Source organism: Arabidopsis thaliana (assembly GCF_000001735.4).
Source record: "Arabidopsis thaliana chromosome 1 sequence".
Classification (NCBI taxonomy): Eukaryota; Viridiplantae; Streptophyta; class Magnoliopsida; order Brassicales; family Brassicaceae; genus Arabidopsis; species Arabidopsis thaliana.
The window spans coordinates 7,071,949-7,097,177 of record NC_003070.9 but is presented as its reverse complement, the minus strand read 5'-3'; the positions used below and the strand labels follow the sequence as shown (position 1 = coordinate 7,097,177).

The 25,229-nt window shown below is 38.6% G+C and overlaps 9 protein-coding genes, 2 long non-coding RNA genes and 1 other non-coding gene across 14 annotated transcripts; 8 read left to right on the top strand and 4 right to left on the bottom strand.

The window, feature by feature from the left end:
* The first annotated feature begins 30 nt into the window (after nt 1-30).
* Nucleotides 31-2,345, top strand: AT1G20480 (AMP-dependent synthetase and ligase family protein). Its single transcript, NM_101898.4, has 5 exons — nt 31-1,371; nt 1,466-1,611; nt 1,715-1,782; nt 1,889-1,991; nt 2,087-2,345. The coding sequence occupies exons 1-5, from the start codon at nt 105-107 to the stop codon at nt 2,198-2,200; spliced, it is 1,698 nt and encodes a 565-aa protein (NP_173472.1). The 5' UTR covers nt 31-104; the 3' UTR covers nt 2,201-2,345.
* AT1G20470 (SAUR-like auxin-responsive protein family) lies at nt 2,309-2,918 on the bottom strand. The gene has a single exon (NM_101897.3). The coding sequence runs from the start codon at nt 2,851-2,853 to the stop codon at nt 2,413-2,415; it is 441 nt and encodes a 146-aa protein (NP_173471.2). The 5' UTR covers nt 2,854-2,918; the 3' UTR covers nt 2,309-2,412.
* Nucleotides 2,512-3,170, top strand: AT1G05557. The gene has a single exon (NR_138919.1). It is a non-coding gene; the product is annotated as an other RNA (long non-coding RNA).
* Nucleotides 3,171-3,584: 414 nt separating this feature from the next.
* Nucleotides 3,585-4,065, top strand: AT1G05553. Its single transcript, NR_138918.1, has one exon. It is a non-coding gene; the product is annotated as an other RNA (long non-coding RNA).
* On the bottom strand, nt 3,736-6,237 carry AT1G20460 (NADH-ubiquinone oxidoreductase chain). The gene is made up of 2 exons (NM_101896.2): nt 5,561-6,237; nt 3,736-4,392 (listed from the first exon to the last, which is right to left on the bottom strand). The coding sequence occupies exons 1-2, from the start codon at nt 5,671-5,673 to the stop codon at nt 4,185-4,187; spliced, it is 321 nt and encodes a 106-aa protein (NP_173470.1). The 5' UTR covers nt 5,674-6,237; the 3' UTR covers nt 3,736-4,184.
* Nucleotides 6,238-7,571: 1,334 nt separating this feature from the next.
* On the top strand, nt 7,572-9,275 carry ERD10 (Dehydrin family protein). 2 transcript variants are annotated; one of them, NM_180616.3, is made up of 2 exons: nt 7,572-8,400; nt 8,491-9,275. In NM_180616.3, the coding sequence occupies exons 1-2, from the start codon at nt 8,071-8,073 to the stop codon at nt 8,941-8,943; spliced, it is 783 nt and encodes a 260-aa protein (NP_850947.1). In that variant the 5' UTR covers nt 7,572-8,070; the 3' UTR covers nt 8,944-9,275. The 2 variants fall into 2 exon arrangements, with proteins under 2 accessions (NP_850947.1, NP_564114.2); NM_101895.3 differs by having other exon boundaries at nt 7,572-8,410; nt 8,504-9,175.
* A 1,029-nt stretch (nt 9,276-10,304) lies between these two features.
* COR47 (cold-regulated 47) lies at nt 10,305-12,769 on the top strand. The gene is made up of 2 exons (NM_101894.4): nt 10,305-11,852; nt 11,998-12,769. Exons 1-2 carry the CDS (start codon nt 11,514-11,516, stop codon nt 12,454-12,456), a joined length of 798 nt encoding a protein of 265 aa, NP_173468.1. The 5' UTR covers nt 10,305-11,513; the 3' UTR covers nt 12,457-12,769.
* Nucleotides 12,770-13,267: 498 nt separating this feature from the next.
* Nucleotides 13,268-14,166, top strand: AT1G20430 (uncharacterized protein). The gene has a single exon (NM_101893.3). It carries the CDS (start codon nt 13,357-13,359, stop codon nt 13,705-13,707), a length of 351 nt encoding a protein of 116 aa, NP_564113.1. The 5' UTR covers nt 13,268-13,356; the 3' UTR covers nt 13,708-14,166.
* A 272-nt stretch (nt 14,167-14,438) lies between these two features.
* AT1G20420 lies at nt 14,439-14,510 on the bottom strand. The gene has a single exon. It is a non-coding gene; the product is annotated as a tRNA-Pro (tRNA).
* A 101-nt stretch (nt 14,511-14,611) lies between these two features.
* AT1G20410 (Pseudouridine synthase family protein) lies at nt 14,612-18,374 on the top strand. Of its 2 annotated transcripts, NM_001332445.1 has the most exons (16): nt 14,612-14,820; nt 14,952-15,111; nt 15,210-15,286; nt 15,380-15,488; nt 15,660-15,771; nt 16,280-16,326; nt 16,454-16,525; nt 16,690-16,758; nt 16,846-16,926; nt 17,004-17,123; nt 17,211-17,285; nt 17,396-17,476; nt 17,597-17,670; nt 17,764-17,824; nt 17,898-17,953; nt 18,054-18,280. In NM_001332445.1, the coding sequence occupies exons 3-16, from the start codon at nt 15,264-15,266 to the stop codon at nt 18,127-18,129; spliced, it is 1,056 nt and encodes a 351-aa protein (NP_001322439.1). In that variant the 5' UTR covers nt 14,612-14,820; nt 14,952-15,111; nt 15,210-15,263; the 3' UTR covers nt 18,130-18,280. The 2 variants fall into 2 exon arrangements, with proteins under 2 accessions (NP_001322439.1, NP_173466.2); NM_101892.4 differs by having other exon boundaries at nt 14,621-14,820; nt 14,952-15,286; nt 18,054-18,374.
* Nucleotides 18,375-19,571: 1,197 nt separating this feature from the next.
* Nucleotides 19,572-20,062, bottom strand: AT1G20405 (uncharacterized protein). The gene is made up of 2 exons (NM_001123847.2): nt 19,921-20,062; nt 19,572-19,833 (listed from the first exon to the last, which is right to left on the bottom strand). Exons 1-2 carry the CDS (start codon nt 20,002-20,004, stop codon nt 19,588-19,590), a joined length of 330 nt encoding a protein of 109 aa, NP_001117319.1. The 5' UTR covers nt 20,005-20,062; the 3' UTR covers nt 19,572-19,587.
* A 496-nt stretch (nt 20,063-20,558) lies between these two features.
* Nucleotides 20,559-24,986, top strand: AT1G20400 (hypothetical protein (DUF1204); the record flags this gene model as incomplete). The annotated part of the gene is made up of 8 exons (NM_101891.2): nt 20,559-21,441; nt 21,550-21,783; nt 21,997-22,106; nt 22,292-23,223; nt 23,305-23,454; nt 23,523-23,980; nt 24,058-24,114; nt 24,195-24,986. Exons 1-8 carry the CDS (start codon nt 21,340-21,342, stop codon nt 24,984-24,986), a joined length of 2,835 nt encoding a protein of 944 aa, NP_173465.1. The 5' UTR covers nt 20,559-21,339.
* Nucleotides 24,987-25,229: the final 243 nt, after the last annotated feature.

Genomic DNA, 25,229 nt, shown 5'->3' with positions numbered 1-25,229 from the left:
TATAATATAGTCCACGTCATAAAACTTAAATCAGAAACGACGTAATTACCAATCTCTAACGACCAATCACCGAGAGGCTTTCGATACAACCAAAGTCCTTTAACATGGCGGTTAAGCACGGCGTCGACGGCGACGGCAGCGAAATCGAATCGAGAACTCTGGCGGTAGATCGAAAAAGCGGTTTCTGCGAATCAACATCGATATTCTACAGCAAACGTGAGCCAATGGCTCTCCCGCCAAACCAATTTCTCGACGTCACGTCTTTCATTGCATCACAGCCTCATCGCGGCAAAACCGTATTCGTCGACGCCGTAACCGGTCGTCGACTAAGCTTCCCTGAGCTCTGGCTCGGTGTCGAAAGAGTCGCGGGTTGTCTTTACGCATTAGGTGTACGCAAAGGAAATGTCGTCATTATACTCTCTCCAAACTCAATCCTCTTCCCGATCGTCTCCCTCTCCGTAATGTCACTCGGCGCAATCATAACCACCGCTAATCCGATCAACACGTCCGACGAAATCTCCAAACAGATAGGCGATTCGCGTCCTGTTCTCGCCTTCACCACATGCAAACTCGTCTCCAAACTCGCCGCCGCGTCGAATTTTAATCTCCCGGTGGTTCTCATGGACGACTACCACGTTCCTTCGCAAAGTTACGGTGACCGCGTGAAACTAGTCGGGAGGTTAGAGACGATGATTGAAACAGAACCGAGTGAGTCACGAGTTAAGCAACGAGTCAACCAGGACGACACGGCGGCTCTGTTATACTCATCAGGTACGACGGGGACGAGTAAAGGAGTAATGCTGAGTCACCGTAACCTAATCGCATTGGTACAAGCATACCGGGCCCGGTTCGGTTTAGAGCAGCGAACCATTTGCACAATCCCAATGTGTCACATCTTCGGATTCGGTGGTTTCGCGACGGGGCTAATCGCGTTAGGATGGACAATCGTTGTTCTTCCTAAATTCGACATGGCTAAGCTTCTCTCGGCGGTGGAGACTCATCGTTCTTCGTACCTTTCTCTTGTACCGCCGATTGTAGTAGCTATGGTTAACGGAGCAAATGAGATTAATTCCAAGTATGATCTGAGCTCGTTGCACACTGTGGTGGCTGGAGGAGCTCCGTTGAGTAGAGAGGTGACGGAGAAGTTCGTTGAGAATTATCCCAAGGTTAAGATCCTACAAGGGTATGGTTTGACTGAGTCAACGGCTATAGCTGCTTCTATGTTTAATAAAGAGGAGACTAAGAGGTATGGAGCTTCTGGCTTACTGGCTCCGAATGTGGAAGGTAAGATTGTGGATCCGGATACGGGTCGGGTTTTGGGTGTGAATCAAACGGGTGAGCTGTGGATTCGAAGTCCTACTGTGATGAAAGGTGTTTGATTCTTGATCTTTAGTTCATATGCCTGTGAAATATGTTTTTTTTTTTTGTTATTGGTGTTGTCTCAAACTTGTTGAGTTGTTTATAGGTTATTTCAAGAATAAAGAAGCTACTGCTTCTACCATTGATTCAGAAGGATGGTTGAAAACTGGAGATTTGTGTTACATTGACGGTGATGGGTTTGTCTTTGTTGTTGATAGATTAAAGGAGCTCATCAAATGCAATGGTTATCAGGTAAATAAATAAAATGTAACCAATCAACTTTAGTTGATCTTTCTTAATGCATGGATCATCTGAGTAAAGTTGGGGGTTTTGGTAATGGTGAAATGTTTGTTAGGTTGCTCCAGCTGAACTAGAGGCATTGTTGCTTGCTCATCCAGAGATTGCTGATGCAGCAGTAATACCGTAAGTCTTGCTTTTAACATTGACCCATCAAGCAAATTCTTCTCTTTAACGATCCTTTTTGCTAATTGCTGAAGCTTTTACTTTTCTTTCTTATGGTTTTTTGAAGCATCCCTGACATGAAAGCTGGGCAATATCCAATGGCATATATCGTAAGAAAAGTTGGAAGTAACTTATCCGAGAGCGAAATCATGGGATTTGTCGCAAAACAGGTTTTTTTTAACAATGCAGTTCATGTTTTCTGACTAATATGACAGTGGTTCATTAGGTATTTAGGTTTAACCGGAATTCTGGTTGGGTTACATAGGTATCACCGTACAAGAAGATTCGCAAAGTCACATTTTTGGCTTCAATCCCCAAAAATCCTTCGGGCAAGATTTTAAGAAGAGAACTTACAAAGCTCACAACTTCAAAACTCTAGCAGGAGGCTCTGTCACCATCCTTATCTCGCACTTCACGGTATGTTAACCCGTTTGTTTGGTTTAAATGTTAAGTTACTTCTTCCACATATATCTCTGTCAAAAATGAATAATGATATACAAACTGAAGGTTTATAGAGAATCTCTGTTTCTATTTATATACAAACAGAAAAGATTTTTGTGTATAAAAAGCGCTCTCCACAACCATAAACTGTTAAAAAACTAGAGACTGGAGCTTGCTCTGATCATGGGCTGCGTTGCAACGAAAGAGAGGGAAGAAATATGAAACCGATGAAGCTCCCTTGCACGACGTGCTCATGGGGGACACATCCTGGTTCATCGTCTTCTTCACACCATCATCACCACCATCATCATCATGGTCAGACAAACTCTTGTTCCTCAACAACATGAGGATGTGATCCATCAAACCTCCGTCGCAAGGAACCTGTAAAGGGCCACAAATAGTGGAGCCAAACTCTTCCTCTGCCATCTCCAATAAGACCTGAAAGATTGGATGTTTGAGATAATCCAAGGGTAAAACAAACCTCCTGCCTTCTCTGGTATACACAGCGAAGTGTCCTTTCTTACACTTCCTCCACTTCTCCATCAAATCGGTGAGTCTAAGCCTCGAGCAAGATCTTTTCTTCAGAGACATATAGAGAGCTTTGATATGTTACCAATATAATACCGTTGTGTATACGGTTAGTATGTTACTGTCTGAACTATACTTGCCTCTCTCTCCACATATATATACTATAAAATCTGATTAGTGTATGTGGTAGTTGTCTTGCGGCTCAAAAAGAGGATTAGGAATGTGTGGAAGGAGTAAGGTAGCCGTGTGATTCTTCATTATTTGGGTTAAAAAGATATAACTGTGAGATTAAATGTGTGGATGTATTATTGTCTTGCATCTCTAGGTCTAAACAATATTTTTTTTGGCAAAAGAAATCTGAAATATACATATATGATAAAATCAGTATGATGCAAACCAAATTGTCAAATCTTTAAATCTTTTTACAAAAAACAGATTGAACAAAAGATACTTCCACAAAATAACAAATCTATGTATATGCTAAAAAATTGTGTTAGTGCCTAATATTATAACTGATCGTTCCAAGAATAATTTTGTTTTAATTAATAAACTAGAGAGGTACAAAAGAAGACAGATAGTGCATAAAATGATTTTGATTGCGAATGGTAAACAACACTTACATATAATTTAGGCCACATAGTATCAGTTTGTGAGAAGGTAAAAGGAGATGTGGTGGTGACAATAGAGCATGTGAGATGTGACCGTTTAGAGCAAATTGCTGCTGCTTTTCTTTGATATATTCACGTCCTCAACTTCTCTATTCTTACTTTCTTGTGTATCTATCTCCCTTGTTTTAATTTCTTCTTGTCTTTTTCTTCAAATCACATGAAATCCTACAAGCCCTCACTTTTCAACTATGTGTAGTCCCGAGTAGTACACCGTTATAGTTTCTATTTGCTGAATCTTCATCTTTGTGGTATGTAGTTAGATGAGGTCTGAGCCGTAATTTGAAACAAAAGTTTATGGGAAAAGATTGGTTTTATTGTTTCATGCCTAAACCAAGTACAAGCCGAAACAGACAAATTACAAAACTAATCTTCGAGACACTGAAAATAATGCAAGTTTGGATATTATTTTTCTCATTCGTTTACCCTAAACCATCTGAATTTCACAACCCACAATTACACATGAAACTCAACTCTTTGAAACACATATTTCTCTGAACAAAACCAGATTGCAGCCACATGCTAATCAGAAAAATGATTATCTGACTCTAAACCTATATCCTGAAATCGCCTGGCTGAGCCACCCTAGCCTTACTCAACCCTTTCCGTGAGCATAACTGTCGTTTCCATCCATAAAACGCGTAATTGGATCAGCAAGATCAACCAGGAGGTGAGTTTTTTGAGGCTCAATAAGAGAAAAAGGTTGCAACTTCTCATATAGTTTGGTCTTTACATAGAGAGTGGAAGAAGCATCCTTCGCTTCTTCTTCCTGGCTAATCTCACTTGCTTTGTGACCTTCATGCAAATTAGTAGCAGCAAAGTGACACATACCAAGATGAATGCGAGTTGTAACCGCTTGAAGTACAAGGAAACCGCTGAAAACACGAAGAATGCTAAGATGACTAGCTCCCAGATGACAAAGACTACAACATCCACCCTGGATCAAACGATATAGAAGCTTGTTAACAATGTATAACTCATGAAGATGTCTAGATGTTAGTGAAGCTTGATAAGTAGAAGTCAAACAAGAAAGGACTCAATCATGATTGTAAGAGATGGAAGGAAGAGAATTTCGACCAATTTAGCATCATATAATGGGACTGAATCTTGAAAAACGAGACGTACTATCGGCTTAACTACATAACACTGTGGGACTTGTATACTAGGATAGGCAAGTACGTGACATATATTATATTTTACAATAATTAGCTCCTGAACTTAAAAATGGAGTGATCCACATAGTAGGTAAGAGTGAAAAGTCGATTTGAAGGTCCATGAGGTTAGAGGAACCAAAAAACACATGGGTGCATTACTTCTGTCCATCTATATATTACGAACCTCTACAAGTACACAGTGATAAGCATGAAATTCTGTTGAAGTCCCATACTAAAAGTAAAATAATAGCATCATTATATCAGACAAAATCGAGTTAACCAAACACGGAATGGTAGCAAGACTCTAATAAACACACTATATTCAAAGACCAATAGCTACTTTACCTATAGAACAAACTTCATCTTGCCTGAATTAATAATGTCAAAAGTCTCATAAAGGTCATAGGGAAGCTAGCGTGACTTAACATACATAATTACTGATAGAGCCAGAACACCAAATCATACTCTTAGTGGATGCATATTTTCCTTATTGTACTAAAGAGTAACATGATGTGCAATGAACTGAAATTATCTTACAGAAAAGTTTATGCTTTCCTTCTATAGACAACCAAACCTTCATTGCCATGCTCTAATAAATATAGGATATCTAAAACAGAGATCAAAATCCATTTCCTATGTCTTCCAAATGACAATGACTCGAGCAGATTTAACAAAGAGATGATATCGAATGTTGCTTAATTCTCTAAATCAGAATTCACGACTCTGAATTAACAAATTTTAGGAGTTTCTATTGAGATTCAGATCTCCCAAACCCTAACTTCCACATGTTCAAATTCACGTAACCAACTCCAAATTCTCTAAATCATTATTCAACCAGAGCTAATATCCAGCGAAAAACACAGCTCTACGGTAACAACAAACTACACAAACACAAATTGGAGAACCAAAAATGCATAGATCTCGAATCATAAAAAGGCAATGAATCCTCACCTAGAAGAAGAAAAATTCGAGGTCGACGAGAAGAAAGAGACAGAAGCCCAATCATGCTTAGATCGAATCTGATATTCCCTCAGCTGCTCTGCTAGATTCGATCTTGTTATCATCGCTTTCCTATGCAGCGATTCTCCGATTTCACAACCGAAACAAATCCTTCTCTTCTCAGTCGACTGATATATCCGGAGAAGCCGTCGGAGAAACACGAGATTGAAGAACAATTCTTCGGGATAGGATTCGAAATCGATGAATCTAACAACGGGAAACAACTCTGGAGATTCAAAAAAAAATTCAGAGACGAAACAATGTTTCGATTCGTCTAAAGTTCGTTAGCGTAGACTCTTCCTCCTTCCCTCTGTCTCGGTGTCAAATTCCCGGGTCGGGTTTTAACTTTCCGGTTCCTTACCCGATTCGATTTTAGAAGCCCATGTTAGTGTAATGATGTATTACACATTGGGCCCGTCGAGATCTTAAACTAAACAAAATATTTTGAGTTTCGTTTATGGATAGTCGCCGTTACGTGTACGAAAATTAATGGAGTTGGATCATTTGTGTGTTTGATCTATAAAATTGTTTAATCTTTGGGGTACAATTATCTCATTCTACTCAAAAGTAGAAATTCTAGAGGGATAATTTTGTGCGATGTTTTCACATGAATTTAGTTTGTTTATTTTTTTATTACTATCGGATTTTTTTTTAATGAAAACATGTAATGTGATCTCATATTTCCAAGTGATTCTTCTCTTTTCTAGTTGGTTCTAAAACTTCTAATTCTTTTATATTCCCATTTTGATGAGGTTTGTCCTAATTGAACACTACGACTAGGTGGACAAAATAATTTGTTAATTAAATAAAAATTAGTTCAATATAGAAATGAAAACGATTGCTTTGTTTGGTATGTGTCGGTACAGTGACCATCCTAATGCCTAATATAAAAGATTCGATCGGTATGTTACAAGTTGCGTGTATATGAAAACGTCACATTTTATTAAGTGGCACGTCGTTGTGATGAATCTTTCAACCGAACACGATTCATAATCTATAAGCAAAATCCGAAAATGGTGCCTTCTCAATGCCCCCTATCTGTTCAATCTTTTTTTTTTTTTTTTTTTTTGTATATCTGTTCAATCTTATTTAAATGTAATGACAAATTAAATGAAGTTTACGTTAGTAATATAAGCTGACAAACAACACCACATTACATACATAAAATTAAATTCTTTTAAGTATTTCAATAACGTTTCTTTATCTTAAAAATTAAATTTACTTCGAGAGCTTCCTACTTCGTCAAAAATAAAATTTTACTTTGCTGCATGTTTTTACTTTCTTTTTGTAACGTCTTAAAAAGGTGATTAACGTCAACTTAATTCACCGAAAGTCTCTGCAATTGATATTTTCTGCCGACGTGGCATAAGAAGTCCGATTGGCCCACATGACCGACATCCACGCTTAAACCAATCAAAACCGGCCATTCAGTTCCATCTGTGGGCTCCTGAAACGTTCTCTTGACACGTGTTTACCATATATTGGCTTAATCCATCCATAGTCTTTCTATTTACTGACAGGTAGTATTTTTCCTATCAATTATTTATTTTCACGTGGCATGATGGCTATGGCTAGTTGAACCTGTGAATAACTTGGTCATATCTACTCTCTATTTATTTAGATGATTCATTTTCTTGAAGGACTTGCAATTTTATCCCCTTACTTTTATTTCTTTGAGAGATAACCTAAAATTCTCAAAATGAGTTGGAAACATCCCTTTGAAGTTCCTCTACAGGCTTTCTATGTGCATAAGAATCTGCTTAACATTGGAAATAATATATGCATTCTTCTCCAATTCTCCTAGTTGGATACATATATGAAGTCTATAAATTACACATATTTCCCACAAAAATTATTGTAAGAGTTTATATTTCAACATATAGTATGCAAACTTAAATCGTGAGAATGACACAACCACTAATTCAAACCACTACATTATATATTCTAATCCATTCAAATTCATTAATTATACATTATATATCATATCTATATAATGTTATAATATACAATCAAACAATAAATTAGAAGGAAGTACCATGCAACCAAACTTCCATACGTCTCCCGTGAACTAAAAGTACATTACTATGCAAATATCTAATATAAGTTAACTCTATATCAATATATTAAAAACATAAATCCTTAAATTAAGAAAAAATATGGGGTGATTTCATTGATATTCATCCACCGACCGACCGACGTAAAAGAAAATGGGTTCACTCTGCAACTTAAGAAATAGTAAACGTCCTTTGCCATAATTTAAAAAACTAATGAAATCTTTAACAGCGTGTGACCTCCGCGTTGGCCTGGACCCTCTACTTCACACACTATAAAGTCCCACTCATCACAACAATATTCATCACACAGCTCTTGAAAACCATCTTAAAGCAACTCAAAGCTCAAATCGAAATTTCTAGTTTCTCTTTATCATTCACGCTAAGTGTTCAATCGAATCAAGATTAAGTATGGCAGAAGAGTACAAGAACACCGTTCCAGAGCAGGAGACCCCTAAGGTTGCAACAGAGGAATCATCGGCGCCAGAGATTAAGGAGCGGGGAATGTTCGATTTCTTGAAGAAAAAGGAGGAAGTTAAACCTCAAGAAACGACGACTCTCGCGTCTGAGTTTGAGCACAAGACTCAGATCTCTGAACCAGAGTCGTTTGTGGCCAAGCACGAAGAAGAGGAACATAAGCCTACTCTTCTCGAGCAGCTTCACCAGAAGCACGAGGAGGAAGAAGAAAACAAGCCAAGTCTCCTCGACAAACTCCACCGATCCAACAGCTCTTCTTCCTCTGTAAGTAAAAGTTTGACTAGTTTGTAGTTTTTCTTGGTTAAATCTTGAAAACAAACTCATGGTTTTGAAATTTTGAATATTCATGAACAGTCGAGTGATGAAGAAGGTGAAGACGGTGAGAAGAAGAAGAAGGAGAAAAAGAAGAAGATTGTTGAAGGAGATCATGTGAAAACAGTGGAAGAAGAGAATCAAGGAGTAATGGACAGGATTAAGGAGAAGTTTCCACTCGGAGAGAAACCAGGGGGTGATGATGTACCAGTCGTCACCACCATGCCAGCACCACATTCGGTAGAGGATCACAAACCAGAGGAAGAAGAGAAGAAAGGGTTTATGGATAAGATCAAGGAGAAGCTTCCAGGCCACAGCAAGAAACCAGAGGATTCACAAGTCGTCAACACCACACCGCTGGTTGAAACAGCAACACCGATTGCTGACATCCCGGAGGAGAAGAAGGGATTTATGGACAAGATCAAAGAGAAGCTTCCAGGTTATCACGCCAAGACCACTGGAGAGGAAGAGAAGAAAGAAAAAGTGTCTGATTAAGAGAAAAATATGATAAGAGTGAATAATAATGATGTGGGAGTGGGACTTATGTTGTTTTTTGTTTTTTGTTGATCATTGTCTCTTTTATTTTGTCTTTCTAGCTGTTCTCCAAGTTTGTGTTTAGAGTTAGATCATTTGTGTCTAAAATCTATAAAATTATTTTATCTATGGGGAAACACTTGTTTACTCAATGGAGCTTCAATGGATAAATTCTCATGAAAAGTTTTTATGTAAAGAAAATCAGAAATTTTGATGAAAAAAGCATGCAAGAGTTAGATTAAATATATGGTGATTCAATAATTTCACCTGAAATTAGTCCGTTCCGCCACAAGTCATGGCCTCATGGGGATAGTAAGATTACTGTATGAACCTCTCTTTTTTTTAATGGATTTCAGTTAACCAAATTATATGCTAAATTTAAATGTTTTTACCATTTAAAATATATAGATTTCAGTGAATAGAGCTATAATATTTTATAGTATGAAAATTCTTTTACCATTTGAAATATATAGATTTCAGTGAATATAGCTATATTCATAAGTCATAACAATAGACCGGTTCAATATCACATTTATGAATCTATAGTATATTTGTTCATAAACGAAAGTAGTGATTACTTCTTCATAGTAGTGAACTAGGCAATGGACTTTTCAATTATTAAAAGAAAGAGTTTCGATAGTCTAATTGGTAAATTCTTGGCACATAACATTATCATATTTTGGGGTCAATTTTATAGATTTTCAGTTTAAAATAAATAGAAACCGGTTTGATAATGATTTAGAACTTTAGATTCAGTTTAATATTGTTTTTAGTCATATACAGTAACATTTGACATTTCTATAAGAAAACTAGATTTTTTCGTTTTTGTTTTTTCCTTTTAAGCTCAGGTAAGTTTACATGTGGTGCACAAAAATATTTGTTGTAAAGTTTAACGTAACAGATTAATTAAATCAATGTAGCAAACGAAAACGATTGCTTTGTTTGGTATCATGTGTCGGTAGAGTGACCACCCCAATGCCTAAACTTTTTAAAATTCGGTCTGTTAATTACGGGTTGCGTGTTCATGAAACGTCTCAATTTATCAAGTGGCACAACGTCTTAAATCTTTCAACCGAGCACGATTCATATAATTTAATGAATTTAAGCAAAATCCGAAATTGTGCGTTCTCAAATGCCCCATCTGTTAAATTTTATAAGGAAAAAGCTTTCGTCTGTTATCATACAAGGCACAAAACGACATCCCTTACCTAAACTGTTATACTTATAAAAACAAATTGATTTCAAAATTAAAATCTGCTATGCTGCATGTACATTCTTTTGGTAACGTCTTAATTCTTAAAAAGGATTAGAGGAGTGACAAAAAAAAAAAAAAAAAAAAAAAGGATTAGAGGAGTAATGGCATGTTAGTAATTTACCCGAAAAATATCTGCAATCTAGCTTTAGCCGACGTGTCTAATGGCCCACATGACCGACATCTATGCTTAAAGCCAATCAAAGCCGACCATTCAGCTCCATGTGTGGGCCCGTTCCCACCTCTTTTAATACGTGTCAGTAAATTATTGGTTCAATTCATGCCTTCTACATTATTCTGTTTTTCTTCTAATTCGTCCTAACTTCTATTGTATAATTAGTCTTTCCATTTAGTACTGATCCTTTGGCTAGATAATTCTGTTAATACTTAATAGTTCGGTTATAATTCTTCCCTTTTAATTTGCCCCTTTATTTATAGTATATTTTACAGATACAACCTGAAAGTCTTAAAAGAGTTGGAAACATCACTTTTGAAGTTTGAAATTTCTTTCATATGCTTTTTATATAATATTTTTCAACAAGTAAGTGAAGTAAAATGTCAAAACGATTTAAAATAAAAATCAAGAAAAAGGTTTTAAAAAATTGTTAACTTCTATTTCCGGGCAAATTATGTAGTGTTTTGTTGTTTTTTGTTACAAAAAGTTTGAAATAATAGGATGGTGACACAACATCAAATTCAAATTCCAAACAACTACATAACATATATGCCAAGTCCATTGAAACTCTTTAAATTATACATCTGTTATCCTTTTAAATCTGATAAAATGCAATACAATAATAGATTAAAAGGATGTACTTCAACCACGTAACCATAGACCATTGATTAATCCAAAACAAAACCATAGACCATAGTTCGATACAGCTTCTGTTGATAAAAGTACATGACTATGCGATTATCTAATATTAGTTTAACTCTTCATCTATATATTAAAAACATATATCGTTTAAATTAAGAAAAAAGTGGTGATACTGATATCATGATATTCATCTACCGACTTCAAGAAATAAGAGGGGTCATTATACAATTCAAGAAATAAATATCCATCTTTTTGGATCATTTTAAAAATAATTAAATCTTTACAGCGTTACCTCCGCGTTGGCCTGGACCCTTCTCTTGACACTATAAAAACCCCACTCTCTCTTATCTCATCACAAACATTACTCATTCACAAAACCATCTTAAAGCAACTACACAAGTCTTGAAATTTTCTCATATTTTCTATTTACTATATAAACTTTTAATCAAATCAAGATTAACTATGGCTGAGGAGTACAAGAACAACGTTCCCGAGCACGAGACACCAACGGTCGCAACAGAGGAATCACCAGCGACGACAACAGAGGTTACGGATCGTGGATTGTTTGATTTCTTGGGGAAGAAGGAAGAGGAAGTGAAACCTCAAGAGACAACGACGCTCGAGTCTGAGTTCGATCATAAGGCTCAGATCTCTGAACCGGAGTTAGCTGCGGAGCACGAGGAAGTGAAGGAGAACAAGATTACTCTGCTAGAGGAGCTTCAAGAAAAGACCGAGGAAGATGAGGAGAACAAGCCTAGTGTCATCGAAAAGCTTCACCGATCCAACAGCTCTTCTTCCTCTGTAAGTAAAAATTTATGAAATTTTGTTTGATCGAAATGGTTGATAAGAGATCATGATATATATATAAGATTTAGATTAGTTTTATAGATCTTTTGATTGAACCAATAATCATACTCATGGTTCTTGAAATTTGAATACCTAACAGTCGAGCGATGAAGAAGGTGAGGAAAAGAAGGAGAAGAAGAAGAAGATCGTTGAAGGAGAGGAAGATAAGAAAGGACTAGTGGAGAAGATCAAGGAGAAGCTCCCAGGACACCACGACAAGACAGCAGAGGATGATGTACCAGTTTCCACTACCATCCCGGTACCAGTGTCGGAGAGTGTGGTGGAGCATGACCATCCCGAGGAAGAGAAGAAAGGATTAGTTGAGAAGATCAAGGAGAAGCTTCCTGGTCACCACGACGAGAAAGCAGAGGATTCACCAGCTGTCACGTCCACGCCGTTGGTTGTAACGGAGCATCCGGTGGAGCCTACGACGGAGCTTCCAGTGGAACATCCGGAGGAGAAGAAGGGGATTTTGGAAAAGATCAAAGAGAAGCTTCCAGGTTATCATGCCAAGACCACTGAAGAGGAAGTGAAGAAAGAAAAAGAGTCTGATGATTAAGCAAAATGGTTAAAGAATGAATAATGATGTGGGAGTGGGACATTCGCTGTGTTTTGTGATCATTATCTTTCTCTTTTAAGTTGTTATTGTGGCTTTCGTTGATTGCATTTGATCCTTTATTTTGTAATTTCATTCTATCTTTTATATAAAGTTTGCATATGGTTTATACTTAAATGTTTTCGAGTTTGTGTAAGTTGTGTGTGTAGGAGGATTTCATTTGGTTATCCCATAACACTCATCGTATACTCACTCTTACGTTTGGTGATTACGTTATTCACATGATCACCTCGAATTGTCAAAAAAGTTTCAAATGATGACATGCATAAGAGGAAGAGAAAGTGGGCAAATACTAAAACCAGCAGATAATGTTTATCACAATAATACGAATATTTCAATATTTCGCCATCTGGCTTCTTAGGATTTGTTGACATATATATCCAAACATTATTTTCAAACAAGATGAACCCATCATCATCAAGATTAAACACTGATAATGAACAACGGGAAAATACGTTTTAATAAAACAATACAAATAAATAAGACAAAAAAAAGAAACCCATTGGTTTAATGTTAAATCATAGATGAATGTTGCTTTAAACATTGTATTATGTTAATTCTAAATGCTTGATTATATGATTTTTATGCTATAACAGTTTTGTTCTTCCATGAATTTCATTCATCTCATCATAATTTTTTTTAACCTAAATTTTTGTCTGTTTGCACTTTGCATTTTATAACCTTCCAAGTACATCAGAGGCTGTATCAAATCACTACTCTTAAACAATAGAAATAACTTATTGGGCTTCACTTGATAACATCAAAAGCCCAAGCCTTTTCGAAACCCTTTTCTCTAGCTCTCACTCTCAGCTTGTTTCCTCTTTTGTTCATTAGACACCGAAAATGGCTTCGTCTGCGCCACAGGGATCTGTTGATCCTCTCACCGGGAAAGATCCGGCGAAGGCTTTAACCGCTGTTGCTTCTGGATTCTTCGAGAATGTGAAGAAAAACAAGCAAAGCTTCTTCCAGTTCGCCGCCATGACTGGGATTTTGCTTCTGAGTTTCCGATCGGTAAGTCAGAAGTACCGAATTCACGATCTGGAGGAAGACACTGCTGTTCTCAAGAAGGAACAAGATAGTTTGACGGATCGTATGAGTAAAATCAAAAGCGATCTTCTTCATCAAGCATCGATTGACTCTTCCGGCGTCTTTGCTTCTCGTCTCCGTCTACTTTTCGGTGAAGATAAAAAGTGATCGGAGATTTGATTGGTTTGAGTCAACGAGGTTACCATTTTCTTACTCGTGCGATGTTATTGTAGTTCTAAAACACATGTCTCTCTGTCTTAAGATTGGAAGGTTTTGGCGAATGAATAAGTAGGGCTTTTAAGGTGATATGATTTCAGACAATGGTGTATCGTTTTGACTTATTTGAGAATCTGCTTAGTGAGATCATTAACTTTGTTGTGGCTGAATCGGTTTGATTTAGTTTTGAGCAAGCAGTTACATGTTTCTTCTGAGGCATTTCATCGAACACTTTAATTGCGTTTTTAAAACTTTGCACACACATCTCTCAAAAGAGTTTTGTTTGAAGTTTGGGTTATGTAGTGCCAACAGCAATAAGGAGACTTTCAATGCATGAACAAGAAACTAGATTGGAAGGTAACATGTGACTGCTTGTCAATTCACCTCTTGAACCAAAGAATTCAATTAGTAAACGTTACATTAGTGTTGGTGAGTAATGAATTCAATGATTTAATATTGTTTCGTAGCCATAAGTTAAATTGAGCTGAGTGTGTTACGTAATGATTCAACTCAATTTTATAATGTGATTTCATTGTTATCTATATACAGAGATTTTTGTAAACGATGGATCCACTGTTACATATAAAAGCATAAAATGGAAGAGATTATACTATTACATAGTGTGCACGAGACGAACATATAATCCATGCCAACAACGTCTTGAAAATAACAAAAAAGTAAGAGGGGCGTTCCGAGAATCGAACTCGGGACCTCTCGCACCCAAAGCGAGAATCATACCACTAGACCAAACGCCCTCTTTGCTATATTAACTCTAAAATAGTTCATATAATATTTTAACATGTGCAGCTTCATTAGCCTTTTTTGGCACGAGAAAAAAAAGTCAAAAACTTAACAAGCTCACTGCATTGATTGCTACTAATTTGATAGAAGCCGCTTTCCTCCAATTATTCAAAACAGATGTCCGGCGAAAAAGAACCCGTCGCCGTCGAATCAGCCGGCTTGCCCAACGGCCTAGTAAGTCATGGTAACTCCAAGACACGGCGCGTATACGAAACAGCTCGATCTCTGCATACCGGTGCTGTGAAAGATCTTCTCTCTCTCGGGGTTCGTTTTCTTATCTCTTACTCTCACGTTCTTAGGGTTTATGTATCTGACATATTCTCCGCTTCAATCTCTTTGAGAATTCGATTTTTCTTCTGTAATTTAATTAAGTCCGTGTGTCTCCACTCTGTTAGGTCTGTGAGAGATGTATTTTCCGATTGGTATCCGTCGAGGCTTTTGATTCCGATATTTCATCAGTCTCGACTTCAACTCTGCGCAGCTGGCTCAAATCCGGTGATGATGAAACTAGTGCATCGGAATCTAGCTGTTCCACAATCTGCATTGTTTGTTTAGGTATATTGCAGTTCGTTTTTTCCGATGTCAAAAAAGAGCTGGTGAAATCGGATTCTAGTAGTGATTACGTTGCAAGGATAACGGACTTGGTGAAGCAGGATCGTCATGAGTTCGATAGCTTTGGTCTTGAAGTCTCTGTGCCATCAACTATCATGGAGAATGAACGTGCACTCTTGTAAGCTTCTTCGCTTGCATCAACTAAAGATTTTTTCCTTTTTATCAGTTTTGTTTTGGTTCTGCTCTAGTGTTAATGTATCTACCTTAATAGGTCATACCTTAAAGGAAAGTACAGCACCGAAGTTTGGCTGCAGCGCGATAAAATTTCTGTAAAGGATGCCTTGAAAGTTCTACTCTTGGATCAACTTAAAGCATCGTTGGTGAGTCGGTGATTTGCTTGAAAGTGTTTCTGTTTTGGAAAATTGTTGAGTTGTTGCTTAGGTTTTCACCTTTGCTTCTATTGCTTAGTATCTTATACAAATGGATGTTATAACCTGCAAAATCTGTTTCCAGATACTAAAAGTCTTTGCGTTTCTTCTCTGTTTTGGCAGGGCGCTGAATCAGATTCAAGCTCTTTTCACATCCGTTTGACATACACTAAAGCATCAGACGAGGCTCAGGGTGCTTCTGAAACAACGCATGAAAGTAAGAGGAGGAAAACAGGTATGTCGAGACTCTACAATCACTTAGGACTCGGTTGAATCTTTTTCTTGAACTCCTGATTCATAAATCATTTATGACATGGTGCATCTATAATTGCTTGAAATATCACCTATACTTGTGATGTTGAAGGAGTTCGTTGATGAAAGAAAATTTGACCTTCATTTATGAAATTCTTCCTTGGTTACATCTGAAGGCTCTTTGAGTTTTCACTCTTCTTTGACACTTCAAGGCGATAATATGCAATTAAGCCGACCTCTTTATCTACGCTACTTCCGTATCTCGCATAGATGTCATACTTCTTTTAAAGTGCATATATTCTAAGTTCATGGTCCCTGTCTATCCCTGCCTGGTCTATGTTGCTCCTTATGACAGTTTATACACTTCCCGGATCTTGTGCCCATCTACATCATTTTCTTACACATTTTATTGAGATAATACATTAGATCCCGCAGATCAAATTTCAGAGTTTCGAAATGCTATCTGTTAATTGTATTTTATGTATATGCAGACGCAGAGAATGGATCAAACTGTATTTCCGAGAATTCATTTGAAAAGGTATATGTTTGCATATTTAACCCACATATATATATATATATATATATTTGTAGAACTTTCTTTGTCCTGGTTATCATTATTTGACTAACTGAAACTCATGTTCTCGACATTTTTCTTATATCACCAGGTGTATGAACCATGCATCTTTTCAGTTCATTGCAACAGGATGCCTATCTTTTTTAGTGGGAGGTACTTCAAAGTAAGTCACTGTTTTCATGTTCTTGGGGCAGTGTATTGTATTTGTAACCTTCATTTCTGTGTAAACTGTAGTTTGGTAACAAATGAATTCGCAGATGACCGAGCAGATCTTTAACCTCTTATCGAGGATCAATTTCAATTGATGGTTCGATCTTATCTTTGCAGTACTCCAGAAATGTTAGTCAATCACGATGGATTATTGATGATGAAAGAATGGGGGAAGCGTCTGTTGAGGTAGCAGTCTCTTAGTGGTCATCTGGACTTTTTTACACTATTCCTATAGATAACATTGACTTCAATAGATTTTTGTATATATTTCAGGAGATACTTGGTGGAAACATTCTTCCAGCATGCCTTGGGGATTCCTACAAGTTCCATGCTGCTGGCAGAGAAGATATTGATGTGAGAAATTACCCTTTTCGGACGTTATATTCATATTCGATAAGTTTATGCTTATAATATAAAAGAGCTGTATTCAGGTACGAATGTTGGGTTCAGGTAGACCTTTCTTGATCGAGGTTCAGAATTCTCGCCAGTTACCGTCTGAACAATCATTGAAGGAAGTTGAAGAAAAGATAAACAAGTCAGAGAAAAAACTAGTAAGGCATCATTAATTGAACACAAATGTTGTATCAATTGATTATGTGTGCCTTGTTGCAATCTTACAAGCAGTATTTTGGCTACAGGTCGGAGTAAAAGACCTTAAATGTATCGGAAGTCAGTGTTGGGCAATGATGCGCGAGGGAGAAGCGGAGAAGCAGGTCAGCATTGTTAAATCCTATTGGAATATTGAACCAACAAAGACTTACGTTAGAAATGTAATAAAAATTGATTGAACCAACCAGTGCAATGCTTTTTTTATGTACTGCAGAAGCAGTATGTTGCACTTGTATGGATTTCTCGTCCACTTGAAGAGAAAGACTTCAACTCAATTTCTTGCCTGAAAGAATTGGTGAGTCGTTTCTTTCTTTTATGATTTTTTAAGAATAGGGACAATCCCATTGTCTGTCCTGAAACTTGGTTTTAATTTTAATGCAAAGTAACGTTCTTGTTCTATACTATTTCACTGCAGAAAATCTTGCAGAAGACACCAGTAAGAGTGCTTCACCGACGAAGTCCACTGGACCGTGAAAAGATTATACATTGGTTAGTGATAATCTATCGTGAGTTTCACATTTTACTTACCTTGAAGCTTTCTTCTGTTTAGTAAGAGTCAGTGTTTGTGGTTCCAATATTCAGGATGAAAGTTGAAAAGATAAAAGGACACTCTCACTACTTTCTATTGCATCTGTGCACCCAGGTTGCTACAACTTCTAACTCACCTCATTATCATTCTTGAAAGATGGGCAAGTTTTAAATTTTCAATAATGCAGGCTGGAACATACATCAAAGAGTTTGTTCATGGAGATCTTGGTCGTACCACTCCCAGGTATAATAAAAGGAGCTCCCTTCAATATTGTAGACAAAAATATACAGGATCTGTGCAATAGCATATTAACAAAAGAGAGTTTATTTCATTTTGGTTGCAGCATGGGATCAATTTTAGGGTGCAGAGCGGAGATAATACAACTAGATGTGACTGATGTGAAAATGGGCGACCCATGAATTGCCAAGTAAATGCCCGATGTTCTTCCTTGTTTAATTTTGTAGCCTTCATTTCCGTTTCATTTTTGTCATAACTTTATTAGTTTTGTTTCTAAAAAATATATGGATTGGTAATAAATACTTTATTAATTATATCAAAAGTTATTAATCAAATAACACTGAATTTGCCATGTGTTTTGTTTCTGGTTTCTAAATGTAAGACTTGAGTCCATCAATTGCTGGGTTTCAGCTTGGGTAATCCAAGACTAGTGGCCGGGTTTGTTTTCATATTTCTCATTTGTAAAATGATCACTTAGATATACATGTGGAATCATTTTTGAGACTTAGCCTAGCCAAAACAATATAAAAAGAGCAAAATAAATTTCTAGTGATACAAGTTGAAGATTTGCATAATATTCATGCGCAAAACTTGATCACTTTCATGGAAAATTACCAAAAATACCAGAGGGGTTTTGGGTTTCGATCACTACATTAAGGCTCCAATTTATTTTAATTTTTTTTTTTAACTTGTAACTTTGGTGATCCGTTTGATACTGATTCTGATAGTTTTTAACCAGCGGTAGAGAGTTTCGAAACAAACAACCTCTTCATGTCCTGGCATTCTTGTTATAGTTGTTATGATAAATGTAGTACTACTTTTTCTTAATTTCTATGTGTTGTTGCCTTTTCTAAATTTCTACGTTCTTGATTTTATTTCCACAAATGTTCTTGTCTTTTTGCAATTTCAATGTTCTTGCTTTTGTTTTTAGAATGCATGAACTAGCTAGAGTCCGGAGTCGTTACAGAAAATACGATGTCGTGTCAGTGCTTTTTACAAACCTTTAACAGTTTTTGACTGGATGCTTGAAATTGCTCGAGCAGGGTTCACAAAAATAAATATAACCTCGGGCAATCAAGTAATAGGCGAAACTAAAGTGGAATAGAAAACGATGAAAAGATCAACTTAAATGGACTATTTTGAGTAAATTCTAAACCATCGGTGAGTTTGACCTTGTTTATTCAGGAAGACCTATTTTCATTGGTCACATTACATTTAGGGTCTGAATGGTGACTAAAACCGCACCTAAAACTGCACCGCAACAGTGATATAACAGTATCAAAATTTCTACGTATACATATGTATCTATGTATTTTTGTTACTATTTAAACCGCACTTTACTTCTCCCGCACTGCAAAACGCAGTCATCATTCGGAGCCTTAGTCTAAGAACAGTATGTTTGATATAAATAAATCAAAATCAAATATTCAACCGTCCTCATCTACTTTTTTTTTTGGCATTAATTTATTTGCTTAATTTAATCATGATCTCGATGACTCAAATACTAGAAGAAATTGAAAGTTCCAGGGTATTTTTTAGTATCTACTTTGATCAGATGTGATCCAATTATATTATTTATCATTTTTTTTTGTAACAAAGAAGAAAAGTAAGACGGTTAATAGATATTAACTCAAATATTTTCAGTTTAAAGTTTTAAGCGTTAGTTCATATATTTTACAATACAAATAATTGAAAAACGAACACTGACTATTAAATGAAAGCAAATATTCACGAGGATACTGGTTAGTGGCTACATTCACCAAAATAAAGTACAAACAAGTACTTGGAAGCTTCTCTGCGACTATAAGGCTAAAGGCAAACAATTCGAACACTTCTTTTCTGTGTGCCGCCACGTAGTTGGCAAAGTTCAGTGGAGTCATATTGCTCTGCAATCAAACAACGCGATCCCACTTATGATCAAATAAAGATATTCAAAGATGTTTGAATAATAATGAAAAACATATGAAACAAACCTCCAAGAAGTCAATTGGGTAAAATTCAGAGCCGATGTGTGGATCAACGCCGCCTAACAATAAGTCATACGACCGGTTCGCCATGTAAGAATGCCCTATGCAAATAAAACATTTATGTCCTCTATCTTTTTGTATAATTGCAGATAATAATAATATATTAAAATTATGCTTAAACTTTATAGAACATTTTTTATTTATTTTATAAGCATTTTGTAAGAAAAAAAGGAAAAAAACAAAATTATATTCTTTAAATATAGCTCTATTTAGATTTTTACTTGCAAAACCATTCATTAAATTTATATAATCGAACATTTCAACCATAGTTATCTTAATGAATAGCAAAGCTAACTCATTTATTTAATTAATCAAAACAAAGTTTTTTCTTTTGTATTCAAAGTTCAAACACCTTACATTAAAAAGTTTTCGATTTTTATTTTATTTTGTAATCAAAGTCTTAGAGTTTAAAGTTTTATTTTTCTTAAATCTAAAATTTTACTAAACTAAATTCATTAACAAGACATTTTATTAATTTAAAGAGATTAAAGCCTATAATGAAAGTAGTGAATGCTAAAAGCTTAACAAATGTAAATATATAGAAAATGCCTATAATTGTTTTTTTTAAAACATAAAAGACTTAAACTTTTTTATAAAAATGCCCCTCTACTATAATGCCCTAAGCCATAGCTAATCTCTTCGTGTAGATTCTAGTCGATCCATGAAGCATCCACCCATCTTCGCCACGAACGAATATCTATCAGCCGCTTCATCAATCTGTCTTATGTTTAGATAGTTACCATCTTGTTGAAGTAGATGACACTTTATTTTGAAGCATTTGTGAATGTTTCTTTGACTGATTCATGGTATCAAGTAGTGAGAGCAGAGCAAGTGAGCGAGATGATTCAAGAAGCACCAATTGCTGTCATTGTGATCATTGAACTGACTACTTGGCCACAGCAGTGAGACGACACAGTCATATGACTCCAGCAATCTACAGTTATAGAACATTTCATTCTTTCCGCTTTGAATGTTATCTATTTTTCCATTTTCATTCTCAGTTTTTGGTTGATTAGCCGTTTAACACCAGTTTCTACTTGAGTTATATCTCCATTACATTCAACTTCCATATATATGTTTTTGATACTGATGTATCATTGACTAAGAGCTTCTTAGAGCTGATTTTGGAATTGAATTACATAAACCATGACGTTGAAATTAGAAAAGCAAGTTTTTTTTTGATAAAGGGCTAATTAGAAAAGCAAGTTGGAAACGAACATTCCTGTAAATCAGGACATGACCCAAATTAAGTAAAGCATGAGACAGTTTACTTGGTTGTATCAATGAGTCTCATAACCGCAGTTAAATAGGGGATGCGTTGGTCATCTGAAGCTACAATATGATGCTCCCATCGTTTCTCAACCAATGGAGAGTGCGGTCCAAGTAAACGGGTTTCATCCGCACCGTGAGATCACTTCTCAAGGAGGTGTGAACGGTTGTGTTAATGCACGAATTAAACAAGTACGGGTGAGTCTCTGGGGAAGGTGAAGAATCAATCTCTAATCCACGAGCTGAACTTGAAGCTGGGCAATCGACGGGCTGAAAGGCTTATTGCGAACTGAGAGCGTAGTTGAGGGCGCTACGAGGCGATGCCGTTTCGAGCTGGTGGTTCTAGTGAGCTGGCTCTTCTGGGCGAGCTGGCTGATCTTCGACGAGCAGACTTCTCTCGACGAGCTGACTTGTATCGATGAGCTGGCTCTTCCGGGCGAGCTGACTTGTGCTATCCTTTCTCCAGGTCCCGAAAAACGTCCCTTCTCCCGAGACTTTCTATTCCTTATTTATACCCGTCCGTATAGTAGGGTACGCAAGGTGAATTCCCGAGAGTGCCCCCCTTTTCTACGCAGCTGAACTCACATCCTGACCAGGCTGGGCTTCGGCCTGCTGGGCCGGCTCGAGTTCTAAAGTGATGGTCGGGCTGGGTCGTTATTCCTTGAAATGGGCCGGTTGATCACTGAGGCCCAATTGATGTATCAACAGTTGTCCCCCAATCCGATGTTCGGTTGCGGACGTCGGATTTAACAGATCAGCGAAACTGACGCGCCTGTGGCTTCGTCCTTTTCGATGCAGCGCGTGGATCCAACGTGCCTTCTGATTCGTGCACTTGGTTTCTTGCGGATTCGGAAGCTGAAGCGGTGCGTAGGTAATCATTGCGCCTACTCGGCGGCACAATGATTTCCTAGGTCATTTTCTCGCCTCTATAAATGCGAGAAACACGCTTAGTTTTCTCAGGATTCTTCGCAGCCAAAGGTACTTTCTTCTTCCCCTTCTCTATTTTGAGCTCGTAATTTGTAATGCCGTCGTCAGATATTTCCATCAGTTCTCTCTCCGACCATCGTCGATCTCGCACCCCGGACGGTTCTTCAGAGCGTTCTGGAGCCGACCGTTTTCGAGCCGAATCTCTTGATGACGATCTTGTCGAGGCGGGATATTCTTCCTCTGGGTCGTCTTCGCGAACTTCTGTTGTGGCCGAGCTACGGCGCCGCATTTCTTCTCCTCTAGTTGACCGGGCTGAAACAGGTGCTGCGGCGACCACCACTTTCAAACCCCGGCTTACAGATGAGGAAATTGGTGATGAGGATTTCAAGGAAGCCATAGCTTCTGAGGAGATCGCGATCTTCGAACCTCGATCTGCGGTTGGGGGAGGTTTTGGGGACGATGTTAAGGAGATGACAGTTTCTGATGAGATTGGTGTATTTCCTGGTGTATCCGGCCCTAAGCCCGGCTCGGCTGACTATCTGGGACCAACCAAGACGTCGGCTTCTTCCATGAGTACCGCGCTTCGCTTTTGTAACGCACCGCGTGGTTTAGTGGCTCGGGTCCCGGAAACGCACGAGCGTCCTTGGACGACTCCGGAGGGTTATATGTGCGTCTACGAGAAGTTTCTCACTGAGTGCGGCTTGTCGTTTCCCATCCCGATATTCTTGCTTGGATTCGTCGCCAGGAGAAAGATGGCACTTTCTCAGCTGACCGTCGCGGCAATTCGTTATGCTGTTGGATTGATTCGCTTGGCCGAGCAGTGCGGAGTCGAAGTTCGGCGTTCCCATTATGAGGAAGTTATCAACCTCAAGAGGATTGGTAGTGCTCGGCCCGGATTTTATTACGCGCAGTCAGCGACGAAGCCAAAGATTATTACCGGGGTGAAGAGCAAAACTAATGACTGGTGCTTTGAATACTTCTTTGTCAAAGTGACCAAAGAGTCGGTCGGAGATCACGAGATGGTGGATTTATCTGAATGGCGGATGACGCCCGGTAGTTTGATTTCAGATGTCGAAAGTATTTTCTTTTTTGTTGCTTTTCTCGTTTCTGATAGGACTTTTCCTTCTCTTTCAGTTCGTCGTTTAAAGATTCTTGACCCGTTCCCCGAGGAGCTCAAAGAAGATCTTCTGAAGATTCGCGCTGTTAGCCCATACGTTTGGCCGACGGGCGAAGAGAAGGAACGCTTATCCTTACACAAGCCGAAGAAAGCTAGAAAAACTCCAGGTACGCGCTTTCGTCCGAGGTGATTATTCGTCCGTGCCACCTTCCTTATGCGTTTTCCTTCTCTTTAGCGAAAAGGAAGATGAAGATGAATACCGAAGAGGTCGGGAGTTACTCATCTCGCTACAAACGTCAGAAGACATCAGCACTGAAGGAATCTCAGGAGAAGGATCACCTTCCGAGCGGGGAGGATCGGGCTGCGCGTTCAGTTGAGGAAGAGAGGCGCACTGCCCGATCCGAGCCTCCGAGAGGTCATCAGGGGCGTAGCGTCGTGAACCCGGGGTCGTCTGTTGATCGCTCCAAGGAGACTCGGGAGAAGGAGCTGGCTACGGCTCGGCAGGGAAAGCAGCTGGAAGGTTCTGCTCGCTCTGATGTTCCACCGGGATGCAACACTTTGATTGTTCATCCTGGTCCCGCCAACGACCCCCATCGTAGGCGATCCTCGGGGGCCATTGAGGAGATCCGTTCTGACGCAAGGGTTTCGAAGCAGCCCGACTACCGCTGGGAGCATTACTACTCGGGTCGTGAAGTTCCGATAACCTGCGACGCGGAGTCTTGTGCGATCTTTTTCGCAAAATCAGCTACGGGCCGATTCCTTTTCCCGAGGTCAAGGAATTAAAGGAGATGAAGGCCTTTACCGACGTTGCGAGGAAGACGCTCGATGTATGTAATGTTTTTTTTTTTTTTTTTTATTTTGGCCGAGATGCTTCCTTGACTTTTTCCCTCTTTTCTCGCTTTGTTAGGCTGTTGGCTCGATGAACCGTCTGGCTTATCTGTACGAGCGTCGTTTCCGCAACATGGAAGTGCTGGGCTCGCAGGATCTTCGTGGGGAGTTGAGTGCTGAGAAGAAGAAGAACGACGAGCTCCTGAAGAAGTTGGAGTCGGCGAGCAAAGAGGCCGCGCACCTTAAGAGTGAGGTAGCGACGTTGGCTTACCAGCGAACCGTTATGGGTGAGGAGAGGGATCGTTGCACCCTGGATCTGGAGAAGGAGAGGGAGAAAACGGTCGAGCTGGAGGATCGGCTGAAGTCCGAGAAGAAGAGGCTTCGGTCCCGTCGTGAGAAGTACGCGGAGAATCAGACGAGTAAAGCCTTGATTCATGTTGCTGACCTCTTTCAAGCTCGCATGAATCGAGTGAAGGCCCATCTCGATGACAAGCTGAAGATCAACCCCAAATTCCTCGATTACAACCAAGTCTGTGGGAACGTCGCTCTTTTGGATGAGCTGGTTGAGGCTGGGGAGATCGAGATCAAATCTACCGAGCTGATGCCACGTTTGATTGCGGATCGGGATGCCCTCAAGGCCGAGGTGGAGGGCTTTGAGATCACCGAGATCGAGAAGGATGACTTTGACGTCTGGACCCTTTTCGAGAAGGTTCTCGAGGAGGAACATTTCGAACCATCGGCTAGCGGAGGTCATTCTGAGACCGAGGCAGAAAAAGATGAGGAGACTTCGGTTGAGGATGCTAGCCAGCGGAAGCCGGAGACTCCCGGGCCACTTCCTGACGACCCGGCTGCTGCCCCGGTGCCGGAGTGAAGTCTTCATCCTCTCCTGAATAATGCTCTTGTTTTTGGATCGTTTTTCTTTAGCCACTTCTGTTGGCTTTTATTTGGATTTGTGCCGCTTCTGTCGGCTTTTGTTTCGAACCTATGCCACTCCTGTTGGCTTTTATTTTATTAAGTATTTCGGATCGTTTTTTTTTTTTTGTTTCGTGCGTTTCGTATTGCTTGCGTATTGCTCAGCTAGATTTGCCGAAGTGGAATAATGTTCGATTTTGCA